The sequence below is a fragment of the Oncorhynchus masou genome, chromosome 18 (genome assembly GCF_036934945.1).
Source record: "Oncorhynchus masou masou isolate Uvic2021 chromosome 18, UVic_Omas_1.1, whole genome shotgun sequence".
Taxonomy (NCBI): domain Eukaryota; kingdom Metazoa; phylum Chordata; class Actinopteri; order Salmoniformes; family Salmonidae; genus Oncorhynchus; species Oncorhynchus masou.
The window spans coordinates 23,262,501-23,287,894 of NC_088229.1; the positions used below are offsets into that span (position 1 = coordinate 23,262,501).

The 25,394-nt window shown below is 40.3% G+C and overlaps 1 protein-coding gene and 1 non-coding gene across 2 annotated transcripts in view; both read right to left on the reverse strand.

Moving 5' to 3' along the window:
• Positions 1-25,394, reverse strand: part of LOC135504249 (calmodulin-binding transcription activator 1-like) — a 672,226-nt gene that overhangs the window by 643,408 nt on the left and 3,424 nt on the right. The window contains exons 2-3 of the mRNA XM_064922633.1: positions 20,324-20,425; positions 6,309-6,412 (exon numbers count right to left, since the gene is read on the reverse strand). Coding sequence (XP_064778705.1) covers positions 6,309-6,412; positions 20,324-20,425 — 206 coding nt within the window. The remainder of the gene's footprint in view (positions 1-6,308; positions 6,413-20,323; positions 20,426-25,394) is intronic.
• Positions 6,882-6,936, reverse strand: LOC135505333 (U7 small nuclear RNA). Its single transcript, XR_010450267.1, has one exon. It is a non-coding gene; the product is annotated as a U7 small nuclear RNA (small nuclear RNA).

Here is a 25,394-nt window from a genome sequence, read left to right on the forward strand (position 1 = left end):
ATACCTCTACCGGTATGCCATCAAGCCCTGAGGTTTTTCCAAACTGAAAGGATTTAATAGCCTCAAAAAGTTCTTCCTCTGTAAATTGGCATTCGCACTGATCTTTCTGTACATTTGTTAATTTTCCATTTTTTTTTTTTATTATTTGGAAAGAATTCCTTACCGTAATCTTTATTCAGTGGGAGAGGACGAGACAGAAAAGAGAACATCTGCCTAAAATTATTTGCTTCCTCTTTTAAAATATTATTCGGAAAATCATAGATGACTCCGTCTTCAGTAACGAGTTTCTGCAAATTATTTTTGTTAGCGTTCTTGTATTGGAGAATCAGGAAGAATTTTGTGCATTTTTCTCCATATTCCATCCAGTTCTTTTAATAGATTACATTAGATCGTTCTTGAATAAGTTCCTCAAGTTCTTTTTGTTTGTCCTCTAACTTATTTTGTATCTCTGTAGTGTTGTTTTTTATTGCTATCTACCTGTACTATTATTTTATGGATTTCCATAGTTAATCTTGTTTCCTTAGCCAGAAACTGCTTTTTTATTATTGATGAATATTGAATTGAATGACTCCTGAAGATACATTTAAAGGTATCCTAAACAATAAGGGGATTTGCTGAACCTATATTATACTGGACATTTTTTTTATAAATTATTTTGTCTTAGTTAAAAATAAGTTGTCCTCCAGTAAACTTTGATTAAATTTCCAATATCCCCGTCCACGTGGAAAATCTATAAGAGTTATGTGAATGCCAATTAGATGATGATCCGATCGCATTCTGTCTCCTATTAAAACTTTAACCTTTGACGTAAGAGGGAAATAGACAAGAAAGAAGTCAAGATGACTAGCTTGATTAAGTCTCCTTCATGTATATCTCACTAGGTCGGGGTTTTTTAGTCTCCAAATATCCACTATTTCTAATGTGTCCATAATATTTGTGATGTAGAGTGATTACATTCACGGTCCATTTAGGTACTTAACACTGTGTTGTAGTGTCCTACCATAATGATTAGATCATTTGTTGCCTGTAAGTTCAATAAATTGGTATAAATGTTTTCAAAGAAGTGTGGATCATCCTGATTTGGACAATATAGATTCATGAGCTAAATCTCTTTTTCGTCCACTTTCATATTCAAAAGGATCCACCTAGCTGTGCGAATCATTCCTGATTCCATCATTATTTGCACATTCAGATCAAAATTTTTGTTAATTAATATCATCACACCCTTTGAGTTCTTTGTCCGTGACAGAAAATGATTTCACCACCCCATTCCTTTTTCCACGCAACTTCATCTAAGGATGTAGAGTGAGTTCCCTGTAAACAGTATATGTTATATTCCTTTTCTTTTAGCCATGTAAAGACTGATCTTCTTTTTTGATAATCTGCCAAATCATTACATTTCTAACTAGCTATATTTATTTCACCCCTTACCATAACTAGATACTATTCTCAGGCTAAATTGACCATAATTACTAATTGTAATGTTACTGCCATCAGAGGTAATATGAAGGTCAAAACTAGGGCTTTCAAATGTCTGATATTAAGAATTCAAGAAATAGGTTCTAGCAATATTTTTTTTATTCCCTTGCAGTTTGCCTGTGAACCAATGCCACAGATGTTAGAAAATTGAGACAAATGATGTGTGTAACAAATATGAGTAGGTTGATGTGTATGATATTGGATATGATATAATGAGAGTGTGTATGATGCCTGTATAAGAATAAGACTGTAATGTGTGATGTCCAAATAAATAATAACTCTGGCAATTTGCTTGTTTGACTGTCTATGTGTGTAACGTAATGCGTATAGCCTTAATATTCATAATTGTAATCCATATCGTATCACCATGATAGTTGCATCATAATTACCTTTAACATAATTGAAAAACACATCCGAGCATTTCCATAGCAATTGACGTTTCACCTGATCACGAGAGACCTTGCATTACACTAGAGACGTCCTCACTACAGTACAAATGTATTCCATACAATATTTTATTATTCCCCAATGCCCCTATTTTAATATCTTCAACTTGCTTGTTGTAAACATATATAAATGTGTAGACAAATATATAAAAAAACAATAAACACATTCAACAGTTCACAAATTGTACAAATCTAATACTTCCCTCCATGAGAAAACACAGATTTCTGGCATGCACTCCTTGTAATTTCTTTAAAAACATCCCTCCCTTTCTTTCTGCTATGGTTGTGTCAACTAAATTGTCAAGCTTGCCCCATATTTCCTCTTAATCTCACTTTGACAATTTAGAAGCTGAGAGCAGCGTGCCTGCCTATCAGCAGCTCTGAGAGAGGCTGAGGCTGCTTCAGAGTTACTGACGCCAGCCCCCTTCCCTTCCTCCGCCCGCTTCCTTCCCTTGCATTTTGATCAGATTGGTTTATCTAATTTTCCAGTAAATGCTTGAAATGTATTCATGCACACCTTCTCCCCATAAACGTACACAGGGGAATAGGGAGAATGAGATAGAAATGAATAGCTCGGCATTAGCTCTCTTCACACCCTCGTTCCTCCATTCCGATACACATTTGGCGCAGGAGGAGCGAATCTCTTCCACCTATGGAGGGATGACTAACACTTATTCAGCAACAAGGGAGAAACCAAGACCTTTCCAACCTATAGACCCTATAAGGGATGTGGCCTTTACACAATACAGAAAGGTGAGAAAGGCATATTTTCTTGGGGTGCTATCTAACCAGATACTTTTGTATTCAACGAGAAGTGAAATGCCCTTCCGTGGGCAGTATGACAATAGCTACACACTTTATGATCATTTTAGGTTTTAGGAAAGCATTTAGTTTGAGAGCAGTTGTATTGAATCGTGCATTCAAGCTAAAGTGGTCATCAAATGCACTCTCTATACCCCCAAAATGTTGAGAGTTTAATCAGAGGGGGAGAAAAACAACAAGGTGGCATTAGGCATGCTGAACCAGCGCCAGGAATATGCAGAGAATTGATGAGGTGTCACTTTCGCTAAGAGTCACACAATCGCTGCCGACAAGAGACTCTGTAATCCCCTGCCTGTCTGCCTGCCTGCCTGCCTGCCTGCCTGCCTGCCTGCCTGTCTGTCTGCCTGCCTGCCTGTCTGTCTGTCTGCCACCAACGAGCCACAGCAAACAGAGAGAGACCCTGGTTCACTTCGCATGGTGCTCATGAAAGGGAAACGCCCTTGATTTTAGGGAAGGTTACCTCGGTCTCCTTCTCTGTCCTCAACCCTGGAAACTATTGCTCCACAGCACTAACGCACATCGTGCAACATAATTAGGACTGATGCTTTTTGGTTGTGCTATTGGAAAAACTTGACAGGAGATACCTTACCTGTGACGTTAATCCTAAACCCACATGGCAATATATGTAAAAACATTTCAAATACATAATACCAGTGACATAACTTGGTCTGCCTTTTAATAACATGTCTGTTGTTTGTGTTGTTAGTAATAAATGACATGACAACAGCTGTAGCCAACAACAAGTGCTTACATTCATGAAATCAATTTCAAAATACATTAATGAATTTAAACTGCTAGCAGAACACTACAGGTCGGACAGGAGAAACAACAGCAGACTCAATTAGAAAACATGAAGGTGGATTATTTGACATTTCTTATGGAAAAGAGGCAGACTGAGAGAAAGATAGACTGAGATGTCTAATGCAGCGATGTAAAAGTGTATGTTTATGTGTAGGACTTTGCAGCTACTCCAAAAGGCTGATGGGTTAATACACATCACATAGATTGCTGTGCAAATCATCTAAACAACAAACACAATAGAAGTAAGGACTTTTGTCTTGTGGTACGGATAACATGAATAATCTCCTGTCATGTTTGTGCTGACGCTTCCACTTGTTTTTCACTCAATTAATTAGAAAACCAATGATGACAGTATTTCTGGCCCAAATTTGTAATCAAAAGTACGGGTGGCTGGGTTTTGCACATCGCTTTAATTTCCTCTCATTAGTAGTGGCAGTGACTTTGATCAAATCTTCATGCATCTAATTAGATTGATTCACTCATTAACAACTAATTATATCAAAATCGAGATCAATATTTGAAATTACAGCCATGGGATCATTGAACTACATTGACCTGCACCCAGAGGAAAAGTGGTGACAGAATTCAAACAAAACTTGACGCTTGAATGTCATACCAAAAACTGCTTCCTTCTCTCTCTGTCTCTATCTTGGTACTGTCATGAATTCCTTATACAGCATATTCAAGCACAAATACTTGTCACTACATGAAAAAAAACACTTCACTGTTGAAGGATCAAAATGCCTTAGTATTTCATAAAAACACCTTTAACAGAGGATGGATTATGATTTGTAACTCCAGAGGTTTGGCAGGGCCTGAGTTGATGTGAGAGTGACAGGTAAGTTATGAAAGGGGGGCTGAGACCAATCACTGTGCTCCATTATACAATTAAAACAGTGCTGCTTTTCTTTGCCTGGGCTCCTCTGATGATTCCATTGCCTGTCGGTTAATGTGCTGAAACCACCACGTTTGCTTCATTGGGATCAATTGTATTATAAATGCAGCAATGCCTTCACTGGCAGCAGCTTATGAATTTCCTTAGAGAAACGTTTGTAATTGCAATCATTCAAAATCCATCCAGCATTAGGCAGCAAGCTAAATAATGTTTAGTTCCAATCTCCCTGACAGTCTCCACGTACGTAGACTAGAGAGAGAACCCATACCCCAAAAAGAGATTGAACATGAACGACAAATAAAATGTGAACATCAAGCAAGACACTGTTTCACTTCCATTAAATGATAAAGTAGCTGTACTGAAAAGAAAATAACTAATTTAAATGGCTGGCCTATAGGTCAAGGACAGCCGGAGCAAATGGCTTCTGTGATTTCTTTTCACATGGGCAGACAAATAAAAACATTTTGCACCTTCATTTTCTGTGACAGAAAGCTAAACAAGTTGTGTTATCTTTTCTTATTGGTGTGATACAGTATATGAAATGTGAGACACCTGGAGGCTTATGCAACCTATGCTAAATACTTGTTTATGTTAACATTATGAGTTCTACATAATGCTGGATGAATACAACCTCACTGAATAAGAACCCAGGTGTGATTGACAGTTACATTTATGGTTGAGGCCAAACAGGAATTCCTTTAAGAATGGGTAACGTAAAAATAAACATAAGCTAAGCGATAAGACACATCAATGATCTAGCTCTTATTCCACAGATACATAGGTGAAAATAGACTGTTGCAAGTTCTTATGTGTGTAGGCTTAGTGCTTTATTCAGCCAGTGAGCATCATCAAGGTCGCACTATACTTAAAGGGATACTTTGGGATTGAAGGGCAACGAGGCCCTTTATCTTCTTCCCCAGAGTCAGATGAACTCGTGGATACCATTTTTATGTCTCTGCATCCAGTATGAAGGAAGTTGGAGGTAGTTTGGGAGCCAATGCTAACTAGTGTTAGTGCAATGACTGAAAGTCTATGGTATCTATTAGCATGCTAGCAGTTACCATAAACTTCCAGTCATTGTGCTAACAGTAGTTAGCAATTATGCTAGCGCTAGTTAGCAACTTCCTTCAAACTGCAAGCAGAGACCTAAAAATGGTATCCACGAGTTCATCTGACTCTGGGGAAGTAGACAGTAAAGCTCTTCACTGCCAAAATCACAGAGTATCCCTTTAAGGAGATCAATGACACTGTGCTCACAATACAGATGAAACCTCCAATTAAGATCGGCCGAGAACATCATGCTCTACAATTTCCTTTATACAGCAGCTAAACACAAAATGAGCCTATTCCTATTTTACAGTGGTTTTTATAATGTACAGTGGGCATGCACATGATGAAAATCACAATCTTAACTGTTCAATAGATGGTGTACATGCTCAATTCTGTATCATACATTCTTCCTCCTTGTCTTACTGTTGGCAGCTAGACAACAGTCCCAAACAAAAACAGGAAAGGGGAAACTAGGTGACAGGAACAAATTACATTGCAAACTAATTCTGTCAGCTGCAAAAACATGTGTTGATGTTGGAACCTAAATAAATGGAATCATGTGATTCTACACAGAAGACAATCAAGATACTTTTAGATAATATGTACTTTGCCAGTATGAATAAAATACTTATAAATTCGATTTAATGCACAAAAATCTGAAGTTAAGTTTAAGTAAAATAATCAAAATGCTCATACCTATAGCCCTGAAGAATATGGCTGATTTTGTGTCTGAAGTGGTTTTACATTGTCACGGAGGACATCAGAAACATTTGCAATGATAACCACAGAGTGGCGAGGAGAAGAAGGGGCCATACCTCATTGGTGTTCCATCTGTGTCTCTCCTTTGGCAGCGACGAGCATTTTGGTAGACATTCAAGCAGCTTTTTGGGCAGGTATATTTTCAAATGTCCATGTTCATCTGCAAAGAGAGAAAGAGAAAAGTCACATTACAGTGCATGCTTGCTCCTTTCTCCTTTTGGGTTTCTTGATTTTTTGTTAGACCTGAGGAATCAGAACTGTGTCATAGATGGGGCAACTTTTAGTATAAATACTGTAGTGAAAAAAAAACTGTAGAATATACTATAGTAATTAATGTGTTGTTTTTGCGGATAGAAGTATACTGTAGTATTTACTGTAGTGTTTTTGTGGACTGTAGTATACTGTAGTATTTACTTTTGTATTTTTGCGGACTATAGTATTTACTGTAGTGTTTTGCAGACTGTACTATACTATAGTATTTACTGTAGTTCTTTGAGGACTGTAGTATACTGTATTATTTACAGTAGTGTTTTTGGAAATCGCACTATACAGTAGTACTTACTGTTTTTGCAGACATTACTGTAGTATTTTCTATAGTGTTTTTGTTTTATTATCTTTGACATAGAAGTGGAGGCTTTCTCCTTCAGAAAACCAAATGGAGAAATACTAAAAGAGCTGATTTTCCATAACCTTTACGTAGGTAGGACTGGGTTCTGAACGGCCAGCTTCTGCTCTTTTTGATAACCTGTAGGGAACACGATATATAGTCTCTACTTGGCATGTAGGTTTCTCAGTTATGTGGGAGGGGCATGGGCAGGGTATGTGCAAATGAAATACTGTAGTATTTACTATAGCTAAAAAAAAAGTGTTGTGTTTTTGGGGACTGTAGTGTTTTTGCAGACATTACTGTAGTATTTACTACAATATTCTACAGTATAATACAACATTCTATAGTAAGTACTACACATGATAGAGTATTACTACAGTGTGTAGTGTAGTATTCTACAGTAGCTTATGCTACAGTTTACTATAGAATTCTATAGTAAGTACTGTATTATTCTATAGTAAACTGTAGTATTTTTTCATGTGAGCACTCTCCACTGTTTCAGTGATTCAAACTGCAAGCTGAAGTGGGACCACATCCTCTCACACATACTCAAATGCCAGTGGATGATACAAAAAGGATATAGGCCAACAAGTTGTTGAGTAGGGAAATTAAAGCTGTGTGTATCTTCCCCTCTTCTCCCAGTTTCAAAGGGCTTGGCAGCCCAGTCAAATCAATGTCGTTCTGAAGCAATGATACTGTCTGTAGCCTTATCTGTGAATCGGCTTTAATTACACACTTGTTATTATCTGTCGATTATATCCATCTCCTAAAGTTGTCCACTAACTTTATTTTTACATAAATGTTTCCATATTTACAAAGAGAGCCATGGGGCCTAATGCACAAAATGTAAAAGCCCAATCATAATACCATAATTCAGTGAATTATTGAAAGAGAGAAGGCCTAACCTAGTCAATAGAAAGCCCATTGCTTTACATGGTTACACGTCATGTTACATTTCACAATCATTTCATAAAGATTATGTAGCAAATTCAGTGCAGAGGAGACATGCTTAGATACAATCATGCATTAGGCCCATGCTGTTTAAGGTCCTATTGATCATTCAAGTTGCACTGCCTCCTCATTCCTGCTATTCAGATATGCAGATGGCATTTCATCCAAGACTTAAGTGGGTGCAAATTCTATTTGTCTGGAGACCAAATTTACTGTGAATTTATAATTATGAACAAAACTAATATAGTCTTTGGGATGAATATTACAAGGAAATTAAAATAATATTTTTTTGTAAGCATAAACACACAGCTTTTAGAAAGCCTATGCATCCATAGCTTTTGCAATTTACATACCAAATGAGCATATCTCATTCCCAGCCAACAGCTTATCATTAAGGGTGGGTTTAAAGACAGAGAGAAGCTACTGGCTGCCAATCATAATGACATGACATCATAGTAGCAGGTGGCCTTTAAAAGAATGGAAGCAATGCTACTGTACGAAGAAAACAACCCACTAACCTTGGCTACTATGTAAATCAAGTTTTCTGGATAATTATTTGTTAGGAGATAAGTTCACACTGAATAATAATGTGTTTACATAACAAAACAAAAATGATCAATTATAGACAGTGTTATGTTTTGTAGGCCTACATTTTGGCTATGGGCCTAAACAATCATATTCCTGCTCAGCTTTACATCTTCCGACTAAAGTCACCCATCAAGGCACTTCTGCTGAACAAATTGTACTGTTTCCTGATACATTTGTTGTGAAGATTCAGACTGAATAATACTATTTCCAATTACCATTACATTTGTTGATATGTGAAAGAAATGTTGATATTCTTATCCAGTTGTGAGGTCTTTTTAGTAGAATGATAATTATAGAACCATATAATAAAACCTTATAATAGAACCTTATAATAGAACCTTATAATAGAACCTTATAATAGAACCTTGTAATAGAACGGCATAATAGAACCTTATAATAGAACCTTATAATAAAACCTTATAATAGAACCTTATAATAGAACCTTATAATAGAACTTCATAATGGAACCTTATAATAAAACCTTATAATAGAACTTCATAATAGAACCTTATAATAGAACTGTATAATAGAACCTTATAATAGAACCTTATAATAGAACTGTATAATAGAACTGTATAATAGAACATTATAATAGAACTGTATAATAGCACCTTATAATATAACCTTATAATAGAACTGTATAATAGAACCTTATAATAGAACTGTATAATATAACCTTATAATATAACCTTATAATAGAACCTTTTAATAGAACTATATAATAGAACCTTATAATATAACTGTATAATAGAACTGTATAATAGAACATTATAATAGAACTGTATAATAGAACCTTATGATCGAACCGTATAATAGAACTGTATAATAGAACCTTATAATAGAACCTTTCAGATTTGGTATTACAATTTAAGCAACCACACTTGCTTTAGAGTTGGGGTGGATATCAGTGTGAGGTATACATCATCTTTAGTACCAGGGGAATACCATCTTTCTCAGATTGTCATCCTCCTACTAAAGTCACTGGTGACACATCAAGGCACATCTGCTGAAAAAATTCCATAGTTTCCAGCAATGCTGGTGAGGCCATGCACAGAGAGCCCATGGCAAATACTTTGATTTTAAGTACAGAACCTCCATTCCAGTCGTGTACTAGGCCTATGTCAAGAGACCTATTGAAAGGGAACAGAATTTATAGCCTAGGCCGAGAAGGCCCTAGCTTGTACAATCCCATTATTCATTCAGATGGTACAAACAAACTGCTGTTCCAGCCACCTGATCAGGGAGGAAGAGAAACATCAGAGCCGTGTTTAGTGTTGCTCCCACAGGGAGCCGGTAGTAGAGATGGATTTGTAGATCTGTAGCCATTTGCTGCATCCAACTGTACCTGGAAATTCTGCGTGTGTAAACTCTTTTTATATGAGATGAACAGGTATCTGTAATCATTCGTTTCGCCCAATTACCAAACCCGTACAGCATCTGCTTGTAGGTTCCACCAAAGTGGTGTTATTGTTGTCATCAGAGGTAAACAGGATGGAGCTGAATGATCAGAGATGTATCAGGCAGGGAAATGAGAGGGAAAACGGGACATGGGCAAATTAGGGAAACAACTAAATAGGTAATAAGGGAAAGAATCACACAAAACAAATAGAGAAGCACATAATGAAAAGGGGAAAAAACAAACAACTATCACCTTATAATGAAATGTTTTCTTTTTCTTTTTAAGACGAGACCAATTAGCTATTGTTGGACTAATTGCATTTTCTACATTTTTTCTAACTGTGGATTGGCTTTCAGCATGTGTCACACACTCTGCCTGCGGAATGTTTATCTGTTGTTTGTTTTCTAATGAGAAGCCATGAGTCCACAGTCCACTGAGTCCTGGCTCAAACATTAAAGGTGATGCTTAAAGGCAGACCAGATCACACTCAGATTGAACCAGTTGTGTCCAGGGGAAGCCATCTCTCACCTTCCTCTCTATAGTTGAAATCAATCCTCAACAGAGCAGCAGCAGGCCCACTCGCCAGCCAGCCTATCCCACCATGGAGCTCTGCCAATGATCAATGCTAACCTATGACATACCCTCAGATGACATCATCGAGGGGAGAGACTCCGTCAGAGAGACTCAATCATGATTGTATTCAATGTCACTACAATTTAATTTTAGAAATCAAGAATATGTACTGCACTACTGAATTCAACATCAAGCCATTGATATAACTTCCTTAAAACCTGGTCATAAAATGTTTTGGATAATGTCTCAAAAAGCTCTCCGAGTGGTGTAATGGGAATTACCAGGTGAACAAAAAGGAGAGTAGCCGTTGACAACATCAATAAAAAATATACCCCGGTTTGTTATTTTATGCACAGAACTTGGTGATATACTGCAGGAGGTAACTTAAACTTTAAACTCGCCACCTGTTTGCAAAACTACATGGAGATATGATATCAGAGCATGACAATGTTATATTTCACACCGAGGCTTGGTGGTTATCGAGGGGGAATGCTGGAAAGATTTTTCAGATTCTTCACAATGACACACTGTTGTCATTCAAAATGGATGTTTAAAAAAACAGACTTTGTTGACTTTCTGTGTAATGAAAATAAAATGTGTCTCCTTGCCTATGTATAAGACATATTTGGGAAACTGAATGAACTGAACACAAGCATGCAGGGGAAATACAAAAACATTCTACAGATGTGTGACCAAATCAGTGGATTCAGTGGAAAGAATTCTTATCTGAGAGTCTTTCAAAAGCGAATCATGCCCCCTTCACTAGGCTGTGCATGTTTTTAACAGAAAACAGCATCAGTAAGTATCACATATGAGTGATGACTGTTCACCTCCGACGCTTGGAAGAAGAAAACCAGCTCCGACTGGGAAAAATCGATTTGAAAGGGTCATCCGACCTGAAGATCACTGACATCATGATTTGACCTCATATTTTTTTCCCCTGGTAACCTTCACCAGCTCATATCTGTTTGAAGCTGGATTCAGTGCTCTCGTCTGCATTAAAACCAAATATCGATCCAGGTTGGATGTGACAGCAGAGATGCGGTGTGCGCTGTTGACCACGTCCCCTGACTTTGAGAAGTTCCGACTCGACATGCATCAAACACATCCATCTCATTAGTGGTGGTGAGATAAGATACATTATGTTAGACTAATTTCCAATTGACTGTCATTAGCCCCACATTAAAAGTATGTGATGGTGAGTTGAGAAGACAATCAGAAATAGTGTTAGAATGTTTTTCAATTGACTACCAGAGCCCCAAGTAAAAAGGTGAACATTGGATGTTAATTACATAATTTTTTTTCACATGGTTGAAGTTGTGAGAATTTTCAGATATCAAAATGGGGTCGTGGGCCAAACATGTTTGAGAATCCCAGCTCTAAACTGAATAGGAACTTTATTCACCTTAAATTTTCCAATTACAAGTGGTCTTATAGTTCAAGACCAAAATGTTTAAGACATTGCATCTATGTTTCAGATTTTAAATGGTTGTCTGTCTAAGCCCTGTATACCAGATTTGTTCAGTAAGAGTTGATTTAACTACCTCTTAACTTAAGCACCTTAGGAGGGTGTTCTCCACCTAACGTTCACCTGCTGTTATTAGGCTATAGGCTGTATCTCTTTTTGGAGAACAGATAACGAACCACAGAACTTGTTTCAAATGCTAAACTGAAGCATCTTTTCTCCCGTTCATTAGACCCACATCGTCAATTTGCAGCAGGCAGCAGGCTTTTCTATAGCCATGGTGGAGGATAAGGGGCTCCTTTGTAAGTGATAGTTCAGAGTTTTGCACACAAATAAAAGGTTTGTCAACTGTGCCAGTGAGACGAAGGGAATCAACATAATGTAGATGTGGTAGAGAGCCTCAGCCTGCTTCCACATGGGAATAGGTTGGATGCCAGACACACAACACAAACCTTTGACAAAACTCTGAAAGTCACTGATTAATCTACAGCTGAAACACAGATTATAGCGGAGACAAATTGTATTTGTGAATGTTTATACAGAAAAAGAAAATCAAATCATAAAATGAATAAAATAGGGTGGCTCTAATTGGGTAAACAGTAATATCTATATGATACACGAAAACACACTGTTTTGTTTTCAATTAATAATTGAAACGATGTGACTGTTTAAAAAACAAACGTCTTACAGGCCTTACCACTTTATAAAACTTGTCATTTTAAATTTCTCATCTACTGTAAGGATAGCTGGGCCTAAATGTTCATCACATTCAGTTATAATGAAATACTCAATCGACATGGTCTTCCTCTCCATTTGAACATTGACAAGGGACATCCTGGGAAATCTGGGATTTCTGTGCTTCTAATTAAATTAATCAGACTAGCTAAATGAAGGCTTTGCATTTAGATATAACAGGTTTGTATAAAGGTTTGTTTTGCGTGTCTGGCAACCAACCTATTCCCATGTGGAAGCAGGCTCTCCATCACATCTACAACACGTTGATTCCCCTTCATTTCACCGGAACAGTTGACAAACCCCCCCTTAAAAAAAGAAACAACACGCACCTGGCTTTTCCTACTGGCACTGAATTAGCTGATAACTTCTTTAAGAGAGGAGAAACGTATTTACTATGCCTGTGATATGTGGTTGTCTCACCTAGCTATCTTTAGATGAATGCACTGACTGTAAGTCACTCTGGATAAGAGTGTCTGCTAAATGACTACATGTAATCAATGTGCTGGTGATACATAATAATCTCTTAAAGCCACAGTCTAAAAGGCAGTTCTCTAGGTTCTCTACTCTTTTCTATTTTTACCAATGACCTGCCACTGGCATTAAACAAAGCCTGTGTGTCCATGTATGCTGATGATTCAACCACATACACATCAACAACCACCTCTAATGAAGTCACTGAAACCCTGAACAAAGTTGGTCTGTTTTGGAATGGGTGGCCAGTAATAAACTGGTCCTGAACATCTCTAAAACTAAGAGCTTTGTATTTGGTACAAATCATTCCCTCAGTTCTAGACCTCAGCTGAATCTGGTAATGAAAGGTGTGGCTGTTGAACAAGTTGAGGAGACTAAATCACCTGGTGTTATCTTAGATTGTAAACTGTCATGGTCAAAACATAGAGATTCAATGGTTGTAAAAATGGGGAGAGGTCTGTCCGTAATAAAGAGATGCTCTGCTTTTTTGACACCACACTCCACAAAGCAAGTCCTACAGGCTCTAGTTTGATTGTATTTGGATTATTGGCCAGTCACATGGTCAATTGCTGCAAAGAAATACCTAATTAAGCTGCAGCTGGCCGGGAACATAGTGGTACGTTTTGCTCTTCATTGTAATCAGAGGGATAATATTAATACTATGCATGCCAGTCTCTCTTGGCTGAGAGTTGAGGAGAGACTTACTGCGTCAAACACTTACCCCACCAAATATTCCACGAGGGGTCTTTTCACAGTCCCCTGTTCCAGAACAAATTCAAGGAGACATACAGTATTATACTGAGCCTTGATTGGATGGAACTCCCTTCCATCTCATATAGCGTAAGTGAACAGAAAACCTGGTTTCAAAAAACTAACACCTCACCTCACTAACACCTCACGTTTCAAATAAAGCAACACCTCATGGCACAACGCCTCTCCTCATGTGACCTACTTGTTGTGTGTATGTAGGCTCCCGAGTGGCCCAGCGGTCTAAGGCACTATATCTCAGTGCTAGAGTCGTCATTACTGACCCTGGTTCAATCCTGGGCTGTATCACAACCGGCCATGATCAGGAGTCGCATAGGGTGACTCACAATTAGCCCAGCGCCGTCTGGGTTTGGGGGAGGGTTTGTCTGGGGTAGGCTGTCATTGTAAAATAAGAATTTATTCTTAAATGGCTTGCTTAGTTAAATAAAGGTTAAATTATGTGTAACTGATAGATGCACACACACTACATGTTAATGTATGTACATTGTAAAGTATTTGTCTTTAATGTATGTAAATTGTAAAGTCTGTAATGTATTTTTCGTTTTGTGTCGGACCCCAGGAAGACCTGCTGTCGCCATTGGCGTCAGCTAATGAGGATCCTAATAAATCAAGTCAAATAAAAAATGCAGCACTATTGGGTAGGCAGCACTTCTATAGGGCTAATCACTTCTATAGGGCTAATCACTTCTATAGGCCTAATCACTTCATTAGGCCTAATCACTTCATTAGGCCTAATCACTTCATTAGGCCTAATCACTTCTATAGGCCTAATCACTTCTATAGGCCTAATCACTTCTATAGGCCTAATCACTTCTATAGGCCTAATCACTTCATTAGGCCTAATCACTTCATTAGGCCTAATCACTTATATAGGCCTAATCACTTCTATAGGCCTAATCACTTCTATAGGCCTAATCACTTCTATAGGCCTAATCACTTCATTAGGCCTAATCACTTTATTAGGCCTAATCACTTTATTAGGCCTAATCACTTCATTAGGCCTAATCACTTCATTAGGCCTAATCACTTCTATAGGCCTAATCACTTCTATAGGCCTAATCACTTCTATAGGCCTAATCACTTCATTAGGCCTAATCACTTCTGTAGGCCTAATCACTTCTATAGGCCTAATCACTTCTATAGGCATAATCACTTCATTAGGCCTAATCAATTCATTAGGCCTAATCACTTCTATAGGCCTAATCACTTCTATAGGCCTAATCACTTCATTAGGCCTAATCACTTCTATAGGCCTAATCACTTCTATAGGCCTAATCACTTCATTAGGCCTAATCACTTCATTAGGCCTAATCACTTCATTAGGCCTAATCACTTCTATAGGCCTAATCACTTTATTAGGCGTAATCACTTCATTAGGCCTAATCACTTCTATAGGCCTAATCACTTCATTAGGCCTAATCACTTCATTAGGCCTAATCACTTCTATAGGCCTAATCACTTTATTAGGCGTAATCACTTCTATAGGCCTAATCAAATTCCTCATAGCCAACATGGGCAACACATTTTCAAGGCTATGATGTAAGATCTATCAGAATGCATAGTTTACAACAAACAGAACTTACAAGTTGGAGCAACAACTGAAAATATAACTAAGTGTCTAAGATCTAAGATGACCCTCAGATGGCTTTCTACGCCAAAATGATGAGTAAAAGGCGCTTATCTTTCAACATACCTGCCAGTCTGTAATGACTGAGGATTTTAGTCGATAATACTCTCAGATTAAGGAATGCTCATGTACCAACAAATAAGCCTACTGAGTTAATTGTGTGCAAGATTACATAAATAGGGTAGCCATCAATAGACACCCATCGGGTAAAAATATGGAACATTTTTGATTTCACCACCTTTCATAACTGCATCATTATGAGAAACAATGGTCTTGTTTTGCAAATCAGATCAATGTTGGTCAGATGTTATGCCGGTGTGATTATTATTACCTATCCCTTCTGGCTGAAGAAAGAACAACAAACAATTGGTTGTACAACACTAAAGTGTAACAAAAGCTGAAACAAGAGCTTGTTAATCAGAAGGTGCTGAGCTGGGCTGAGCAAGGCTTGGCTGGGCTGGGCTGAGCAAGGCTTGGCTGGGCTGGGCTGAGCAAGGCTTGGCTGGGCTGAGCTGAGCAAGGCTTGGCTGGGCTGGGGAGCAGCCAATTACTGCCCTGGTGTTGACGAAGGAAGGGAGAAAGTCTCTAAGGGGAGTTGTCCAAGAGAAAATGTACCTAGGGCCTACCCACCTACCACCCATCTCATCAGCTGCTTAGGCCAGGAAGAGGTAGGGCTGGGAATTGCCAGGGACCTCACGATACAATATTATCACGATACAATATGTATTAAAATTCTCACAACTTTTTATGTATTGCAATTCGATATTGCGATTTTGTTGCGATTTGATGTTCCAAACATATTGCTTACTATATGTCGGCTGCAGAGAGACGAGAGAGAGTCATGAGAAATCATCAGGGAAATAAATATGCTGAAAATATGTTGGCTAACTATTTAAAAAGAAGATGGAGAACAAGCCATAGGATGAAAAAACACCGCGTTTTGGCGCAGGTACAGCCAACTAGCGCTAGCCAATGCTGTTCCATAGCAAAAAATATTATCATTTTTAGGCCTTACAAGTACAATAACAATACAATATGGGCCCAAAATAATATTGCGATATGCAGCTGTATCTATTTTCTCCCCATCACTAGGAAGAGGCCTATAAAACCACGTTTACTGCCCGCTACAGGGCCTGTTTTTGAGGAGTACCACTGACCAACACTGTAGGCTATTTCTATTCCTTGGTTGTAGGGACTGCAGAGGGTAAAGCATGTCTGGTCATCAGTTACAACACCCTCAGTCAAATGGACCACAAAAATATATTTCTCTGTGCTGATCTTTGGATTATCACTGATCCTGCCTGTGAAGCAGCGAACAGTAGGGGAATTGAAGGGTATCTGTCATGCTAGCTTGCTCCGGCTCCACCCTGGAGACCAGAGCGTGGGTCATAAGGCTGGAAAGGCTGACAAAAACAAATCTTTAATCAATACCCTGGCCCTCAATGCAAACCCCTCTCTCCTCCGTCTCTGTCTCAGTGCGTTCCGTGAGTGACAGTTTTTCCTTTTCATCTGTGCCCAGTGCTGCTCATATTGTTAGGAAATTGTGAGCTAGTGTTACTGTACCTTGGCTAATTCAGCAAACCATTGTTGGCTGCGCATAGTGTATAGGCTATGTAGTAAAACACTCATGAAGATCTACATAGGTTCAATACTTTTAGGGCTTATTTCTAAAGAATTAGGCTGAAATGCAAAACACTCCGCAACAGGCCAGTATTCACTTTGCAATGTTGGCCTCGTCTAGGAATCCTCTGTCTTTAGTGACAGGTGAACAACACTATACCACAAACATGTATACACAGTCCTCTATGTATATACATAGAACAGAAAAATAACTCCAATTAGAGAAACAAAGACAAAGTTAAACAACAGTAAATTACCATATTTAAGGCATTAAGCAGCCATGCATGAAAGGAAATCAAGCACACAGCCATGCAACAATTGTTCTATAACATGCAATTCTACCATGCATTATTCTGCACTCAGTACTACATCAGGGCCCATTCAAGCATCTGAAACCAATGGCACAGTAAAGACATCACACACACAACCAACAGAATAGTTGGCTATACAATTAGAGTGTCTGGTATATTTACAGGGTCATTGTTAACCAATCCATATGAATTACAGAACCAGATAGAGGGATCACATCAGTGAATAGCGTGACAAAGTGGCCTCAACACTTTTCTAACCCAGACTACCATCTCTGTGCAGACAGAGACACATCCCTCAAGAACTTCAATCATGTGGCACAAAACACCCCTAATCCTCAAGGCGCACTAAAGGCCCACTGTCTGTCTGTCCACAAACACTGTCCCCTCCTCAGCAGCTGGTGCCACACTAAAAACACTTATTAAGATAGAAATAAAAACACTGTGATTGAATCAAAACTGGAGCAAGAAGGCATTTGTCAGCCAAGATGCGGTGGCCGGTTACTAACATGCTGTCAATCAAAAGCAATCAATCTGGATGAGCTGTTGTGAGGCATATGGGAGGGAGGAGCGGAGGGGAAGGTAGAAGGGGTTAACCTGTGTTATGTGTTGTTGCCATTAAACAAACCATTTCTGATGACAAATAACGCACTTGAATTCCACCTCCAGAATGAGCTAATCGTGACACTCAGCATATGATTGTCATCAAAAAGGTCATTTTAAATGTCCATCTTGACTGCCATGTTGCATGGGTCATAACTAGACTCTATTTACAGGAAATAGCCTATAAAAAAACATAGGAGGCTATTGCTAAATGGACCTCTTCTTCACTCAGTTCAACTTTATAATATGATGCCAATATCCAGACCTCTACCCAAACTAAAAAAATATTTAAGATCTCACTGATTTTTGCATCTGGCTTAACAAGGCTTTGATTGCACTGGACCTCTACTTGATTAGCACAATCTTTTCAAATATTAATGATCAGAGAGGCAGAGTATTCCCCACACTGAAAAGTCAACACAATGCTTGATTAGGCCACTGCTAGGGGGGAAACTTGAGCCTGGGGTTTACTACTACAGAAAGCAAATTAAAGTAGCTGCGTCATGTTTCCCTGGCAGTAATAATAAGGGCAACTTTCTTACGGTCTGGTGACTCTTGATGGGGGGAAAAGAGGGGGAGCTTTTTGGGCAACCAATTATCGTAATTAGTCTATATTATTTATATAACAGTGTTAGTCTACTTAGAGTAAAAAAATAAGCAACCTGGCTACTTACTCTAGTAAGACTTGAGTACTACGGTGTTGCTTAATGTATAGATTCATAAGTGAGGAGGCTAAGCTAGGCTAGGTCAAAGAGCTGCAAAAAATATTCAATGGGAAGTTCAACAAATGTGCACTCGGACGGTTAACTGCCTGCAACAAACTGAAAAGGTCTCTTTTCAAACTTTGTGTGCTCCAACCCTCACCACGCACACACATCCATGAACATCCCATCTCAAGGAGAGCGAGAGGTGAGGGCTTGTGGTGCGTACACACGGCACACACACATACAGTCAGCCAGTGAAGGACGCAGCTACGCTACAGCCCTTTATCCTTATCAGACCTACTCCCACAATTACTCAGATCACTGGTTTACCTGCCTGGGCTCTGGGCTCTGGGCCTGCACTCTAGGGCCTGGGCTCTGGGCCTGGGCTGCGTTACAGTGTCCTGGTGGTACAGAAACCTCCAGCCAGCCAGGCAGAGAGAGCACATTAACTAGGCCGTCTGACATGGGAACAGGATGCCATAATAAAAAGCACCAGCATGAAGGGAAGCGAGACTAGAGAAAACACACAAGAAGACCAACTAGTCAGAGCTGTCACACATTGTTTTTACATTTGAGTCAATTAGCAGACACTCTTATCCTGAGCGACTCACAGGAACAATTAGGGTTAAGTGCCTTGCTCAAGAGCACATTAACAGATTTCCCCCCTTGACGGCTCAGGGAGTCAAACCAGCAACCTTTCAGTTACTGGCCCAACACTCTTAACCGCTAGGCTACACAAGAGGGGTGACTGACGTGTTAGTCAATCAGCAATGACCCGAATCCCAATCATTAAGAATCACAGACTACAACACAAACCAACTCTTCTGCTTCCTTTAAATCTACATCTCAACATGTGTTGAGTCAAAACACTGAGCTTTAAAGCAGCTAAAGCAATATTAAGGACATCAGCGTAACGATAAAGACTCTCTTTTCAAAACATTACTGCAAACATGAACACACTTAATTACCTAGATCAACAGAGCCTTTGGCAGTGGAGGAACTGTAGAGGAAGCTGCAGTGTTCATTAAGCATGAAGAAAGTAGTCACTTTCACAGAGACACAAACTGCTGTATGGCGCTAAAGCGTGCATGGCAATCTTTCAGTCACGGAATGTTGTGAATTCAAAGAATCCCCCTCTTGATTAGGCTAAATGTTAAAACAGAAATGATACAACTTATCAGGGCAATACAAACACTTCCAGCACAGCAGCCTTCTCTCGGTGCATTTCTCATTCTCAGGCCTAATCTTATCCCAGTGCATTCGTCACTCAGATGAATGGAGGAATCCTCATTCAGATGAATGGATAGGAGAGTTTTACACTCAGAAACATACAGTAGGTGTCCTAGCAGACCTCCTTCTCTCTCCTGCTCCTGATCTCAACCTGAATCAATCACTCTTAGTTAACGACAACACTTCTACTGTTGACAGCAGACACTTCCATCAACAGAGCAGTGAGCTCCTCTTTGGTCCAGGAGGAACACCCAGAGGAGGAAAGGAGGAAGTGGAGAGGAGGAGTGGGGGGTGTGTGAAAATCAAGAGGTAAATAAATGACTCAATGAATGAATAATAGATTGACCAACTATAGTGGGCTCTTGGAGAAGAGCACAGTGCCACGGGGGGGGGGGGGTGCAGTATTAATAACACTCTCTTACTGTTCATCTCTGTGTCATCACTGATACTCTTAGGAGGAGCATGGCCGGCATAACACACAGCTGATCTGTACATTCCATCCGGATTACGAATTTTCTTCAGTCCTTCAGGAGGCAAAAAGAGAGTAGAGAAAATCGAGGAAAAGAAGTAGGGCATTCTCCCAGCTGCTTACAATAGCCCCGTACCACCCTGTTTCCCCTCATGCAAACACATTGACAGACAGACGCTAAACAGTAAGGATGGTTAAGTGCAAACAACACATTAGAAACAAATCCCACAATAAAGGAATGAGGCATGAGCTGTTCAACTGACAGAGGTGGTAAACACACAACAGAGGCTGGCTAGCTGAGTTCTATTGCTATTCCTAACCCTGACCTTGGCTTAACCTATACCCTTGGCTTAACCTGGACCCTTGGCTAAACCTAGACCCTTGGCTTAAACTAGACCCTTGGCTTAACCCAGACCCTTAACCGAGACCCTTGGCTTAACCTAGACCCTTGGCTTAACCTAGACCCTTGGCTTAACCTAGGCCCTTGGCTGGTGAATCAACAGTTACATTACATATTTTTACCCCCCCCCCCCCCAAACAAACACAAAAAGGACAGTTGCTAGGGCATCACTGTTGAAGTATAATGCAAAATAGTCATCCACAGATATACAGTAGCCTATAGCTTATTCAAGCTATTGACAAAGAGCAACTGGTGAACCTAAGCTCCAATAAGAAAGGTTATACACCCTGTAATACTTCCATTATGAGGCACCTCGACTGACAAGTGAAGGGATTGTATTGATATATGGTGCACAGTTGAAACTTTCAGACAGTTAGAACAAAAAAACATTATAAGTGGTGAAAGTATAGCGAATCTCAGGAACAGTTCCAGTATGCCTAGTTCACTGTTCTGTTGAGAGTTCAAGGCTGACACTTCTACTGTCACGGATTCTGGCATGCTTATTTTACATCTTATTGATCTCAGAGATCCTCTTTTCAAACTGTTCTGACAGGCGACAGCCTAGCATACAATACAGACATCTTATTTAAAACATCAAACAAAAAATAAATCATTGTATCATGGTTTAAAAGGCAAATATGTAGAATAAACCAGATATCTAAATTAGCAGTTGAGAACAAAAGAAGAGTATCAGAAGATCCAGCCTAATTGATTGGTTCTTCTGCAGTGCCAGACATTCAGCTTGCTCGTAGGCTTAGGTATACATGCTTGTTTATCTATTCTATTTAGGATTTGTTTTTCTATGTTGCTGAACGACGCATCTCTTGGTGAGAACAAACAGTTAAATGTTTTATATTCTGGGAATGCTCCCTAATGAATGGCAAGTGAAGAGGCCAGCAATCAGGCTCATTGTAGGCTGGGTTTGATTCAGGTCGATATTGGTCCAGATCATATCAGTAGTAAGCTGGATGAATCAATGTGATCAATCAGAGAGGGCCTTGTGAGGCAGCTTGTAAAGGCTTGTTAGAGACAGACAGGAATGATACCAGGTCTCAGCAGACAGAGTCAGCCAAAGTCTGTAGCACGGAAGGAGCAGACTACCATCCATCCACGCCTCACTAATTCAATTAAGAGGCAGGAAAAGGGAAAATCTCCAGCCTGATTCTAGGTTGATTCCACACGGGTCTGTCTGAAATCAGAAGGTCACTTGTTTGACGATGTAAACACTAGGTTACAGCCAGCACTGACTGAAGTTAATGACTGTGGGATTTCCTGATGCTTTATTCTATTGTTGCAGCCTGTGAACTTTCTAACTCAGACATCAATTAGAAATAGGCCTCTACACTACATGTGTTTTGTAAAGCATTGATGTTTTTAATGGGTATTCGCTCGTCTTTTACTCACAGGGCTATAGTACTGTTTCACATGTATTGACTGCATTCAGGTTTTGACATACAAGGTTATGTTCTCTTTCTTGAGGGAGATACCTTTCAGTATGAACATGCTATAACCACGTTAAATTGCACTAATAACTATTTTAGAGATCTAGGCTATAGAGGAGAGAAATGGCATGCTGTCTGCAGATCATGGAGGGTAGCCTAAGTTTTGCATGTATAGGAGAAGAAAAGTATCTGGCCTTGCCTCTGTCCCGTTCACACCCATTACATCTACATGGCTATTACTGTTACGTCCTGAAGGATTCAAACGTGTCAGGAGTTTACTCTAAAGACTAATACCAGGAGGTAAGATTTGTCGCTTGACTGAACTGATCTTCATTCAAAAGACACATGTGTCCTCTGTGACAAGAGGTCTAAGACCCACTGTTCTTTGGGGAGAGTTAGCAGAAAGCTCTATTCTCCAGGGTCTAGCAATCTGTTAGATGGGCAAGAAGGATCCTAAGTCATGGTGTTACTCTGTACACAGAAGACCACTGAGAGAGACTGGCTCATGTCCCCTGGGAATAGCACAGGATGTGTGCCCCCCCCCCCCGCCATAGTCCAGCTGCTTCAAGGACAAAAGGTTAAGGGAGAGGCTGGCCTGTACTACCTACGGCTCGAGAGGAGAGTGTAGTCCAGCTGCTTCAAGGACAAAAGGTTAAGGGAGAGGCCTGTACTACCTACGGCTCGAGAGGAGAGTGTAGTCCAGCTGCTTCAAGGACAAAAGGTTAAGGGAGAGGCTTGTACTACCTACGGCTCGAGAGGAGAGTGTAGTCCAGCTGCTTCAAGGACAAAAGGTTAAGGGAGAGGCTGGCCTGTACTACCTACGGCTCGAGAGGAGAGTGTAGTCCAGCTGCTTCAAGGACAAAAGGTTAAGGGAGAGGCTGGCCTGTACTACCTACGGCTCGAGAGGAGAGTGTAGTCCAGCTGCTTCAAGGACAAAAGGTTAAGGGAGAGGCTGGCCTGTACTACCTACGGCTCGAGAGGAGAGTGTAGTCCAGCTGCTTCAAGGACAAAAGGTTAAGGGAGAGGCTGGCCTGTACTACCTACGGCTCGAGAGGAGAGTGTAGTCCAGCTGCTTCAAGGACAAAAGGTTAAGGGAGAGGCTGGCCTGTACTACCTACGGCTCGAGAGGAGAGTGTAGTCCAGCTGCTTCAAGGACAAAAGGTTAAGGGAGAGGCTGGCTTGTACTACCTACGGCTCGAGAGGAGAGTGTAGTCCAGCTGCTTCAAGGACAAAAGGTTAAGGGAGAGGCTGGCCTGTACTACCTACGGCTCGAGAGGAGAGTGTAGTCCAGCTGCTTCAAGGACAAAAGGTTAAGGGAGAGGCTGGCCTGTACTACCTACGGCTCGAGAGGAGAGTGTAGTCCAGCTGCTTCAAGGACAAAAGGTTAAGGGAGAGGCTTGTACTACCTACGGCTCGAGAGGAGAGTGTAGTCCAGCTGCTTCAAGGACAAAAGGTTAAGGGAGAGGCTTGTACTACCTACGGCTCGAGAGGAGAGTGTAGTCCAGCTGCTTCAAGGACAAAAGGTTAAGGGAGAGGCTTGTACTACCTACGGCTCGAGAGGAGAGTGTAGTCCAGCTGCTTCAAGGACAAAAGGTTAAGGGAGAGGCTTGTACTACCTACGGCTCGAGAGGAGAGTGTAGTCCAGCTGCTTCAAGGACAAAAGGTTAAGGGAGAGGCTTGTACTACCTACGGCTCGAGAGGAGAGTGTAGTCCAGCTGCTTCAAGGACAAAAGGTTAAGGGAGAGGCTGGCTTGTACTACCTACGGCTCGAGAGGAGAGTGTAGTCCAGCTGCTTCAAGGACAAAAGGTTAAGGGAGAGGCTTGTACTACCTACGGCTCGAGAGGAGAGTGTAGTCCAGCTGCTTCAAGGACAAAAGGTTAAGGGAGAGGCTTGTACTACCTACGGCTCGAGAGGAGAGTGTAGTCCAGCTGCTTCAAGGACAAAAGGTTAAGGGAGAGGCCTGTACTACCTACGGCTCGAGAGGAGAGTGTAGTCCAGTAGCCGCACTGCTGCAATAAGGATATTTTTTTGAAGTAGCCTAATCTACTATATTCCATATTCTCCCTTTCCAAGTAACATCATTGGATAACTGATATTAAATGAATGTCAGATGGAGAAATAAAGAGTGCCCGACTATTCTATGTAAAAGCTCCCAGGCTCCAGATTGCCTGAGAGGACTTTGTGTTTATGTAGAGGTATGAAGCACTCTCTCTCTCCTCCTCCAGCCTCCCCCCCTCCTCCTCTCCTCCACTGACCAACCTCACAGGAACACCGAAAATACCTCAACCTGCTCAGCAATGGGAGTTTCAAGTCAGGGTTTCAGTAAAAGCTCCTGGTGATGGAGTGGCGAAGAAATGAACAGAGGTAACCGTCTGTACATTACATTCATCTTGTGTGTGTGAATGTAATGCATTGGGTCTCAATGCCACTGTGAAGTAGTAAGTCCTTACTATTACGGTGTTCTCCCTTTTTAATTCCGTCATATACATTAGACCTACTACTAAACTATCAACGTTAACTATGTCCTGGCATGGTCATCCTTTCCACAGCTCCATACCACCCCCCTGTGGAGCTTTGTTTACAAGTTGACACTATCAGATCACAGGCTCAGCTCTCTGATCTTTGTTACAGTGGTCACTAGAGTCAGGGAACACATTCGCCACCAGCGTTATGTTTATTGTATAACCTAGATCATAAATGTGTTTCAAATCTTTTATTTTACGTTGGAGGAGGCTCAAGCGGTGACACACATACACACACAAATAGGAAGTAGAGGATGTCAACTCTTTTCTTCGCTACTGATGCTAAAAAGACCAGCCGGACTAAAAACCCTCCCCTCATGTTCTTGCCGTCAACAGTTACCTCTGCAGTGGTGTGTCAATATGGGACGCCGAATAATTGTACGCCTGTTTTAGGCACTTTATCTATGTATTCCAGTGATTGACAACCATTTGAAAATATGAGATCGCTCTTTGTCGCCACCCACTGGTTACACATGAACAATACAACTCCATGTATTTGTAAACAATTTGAAGAGCATCATTGACTAAACGCAAGCAAGCTTGATTGCATGGTAAGAAATCGACGCAGAACAACAACTAATATTAATGAAAACTGTGCAAACTCGGAAGTTCAAATGCGTGGTACCGTAAGTCTATATTGTATATGACTAAATAGGCTG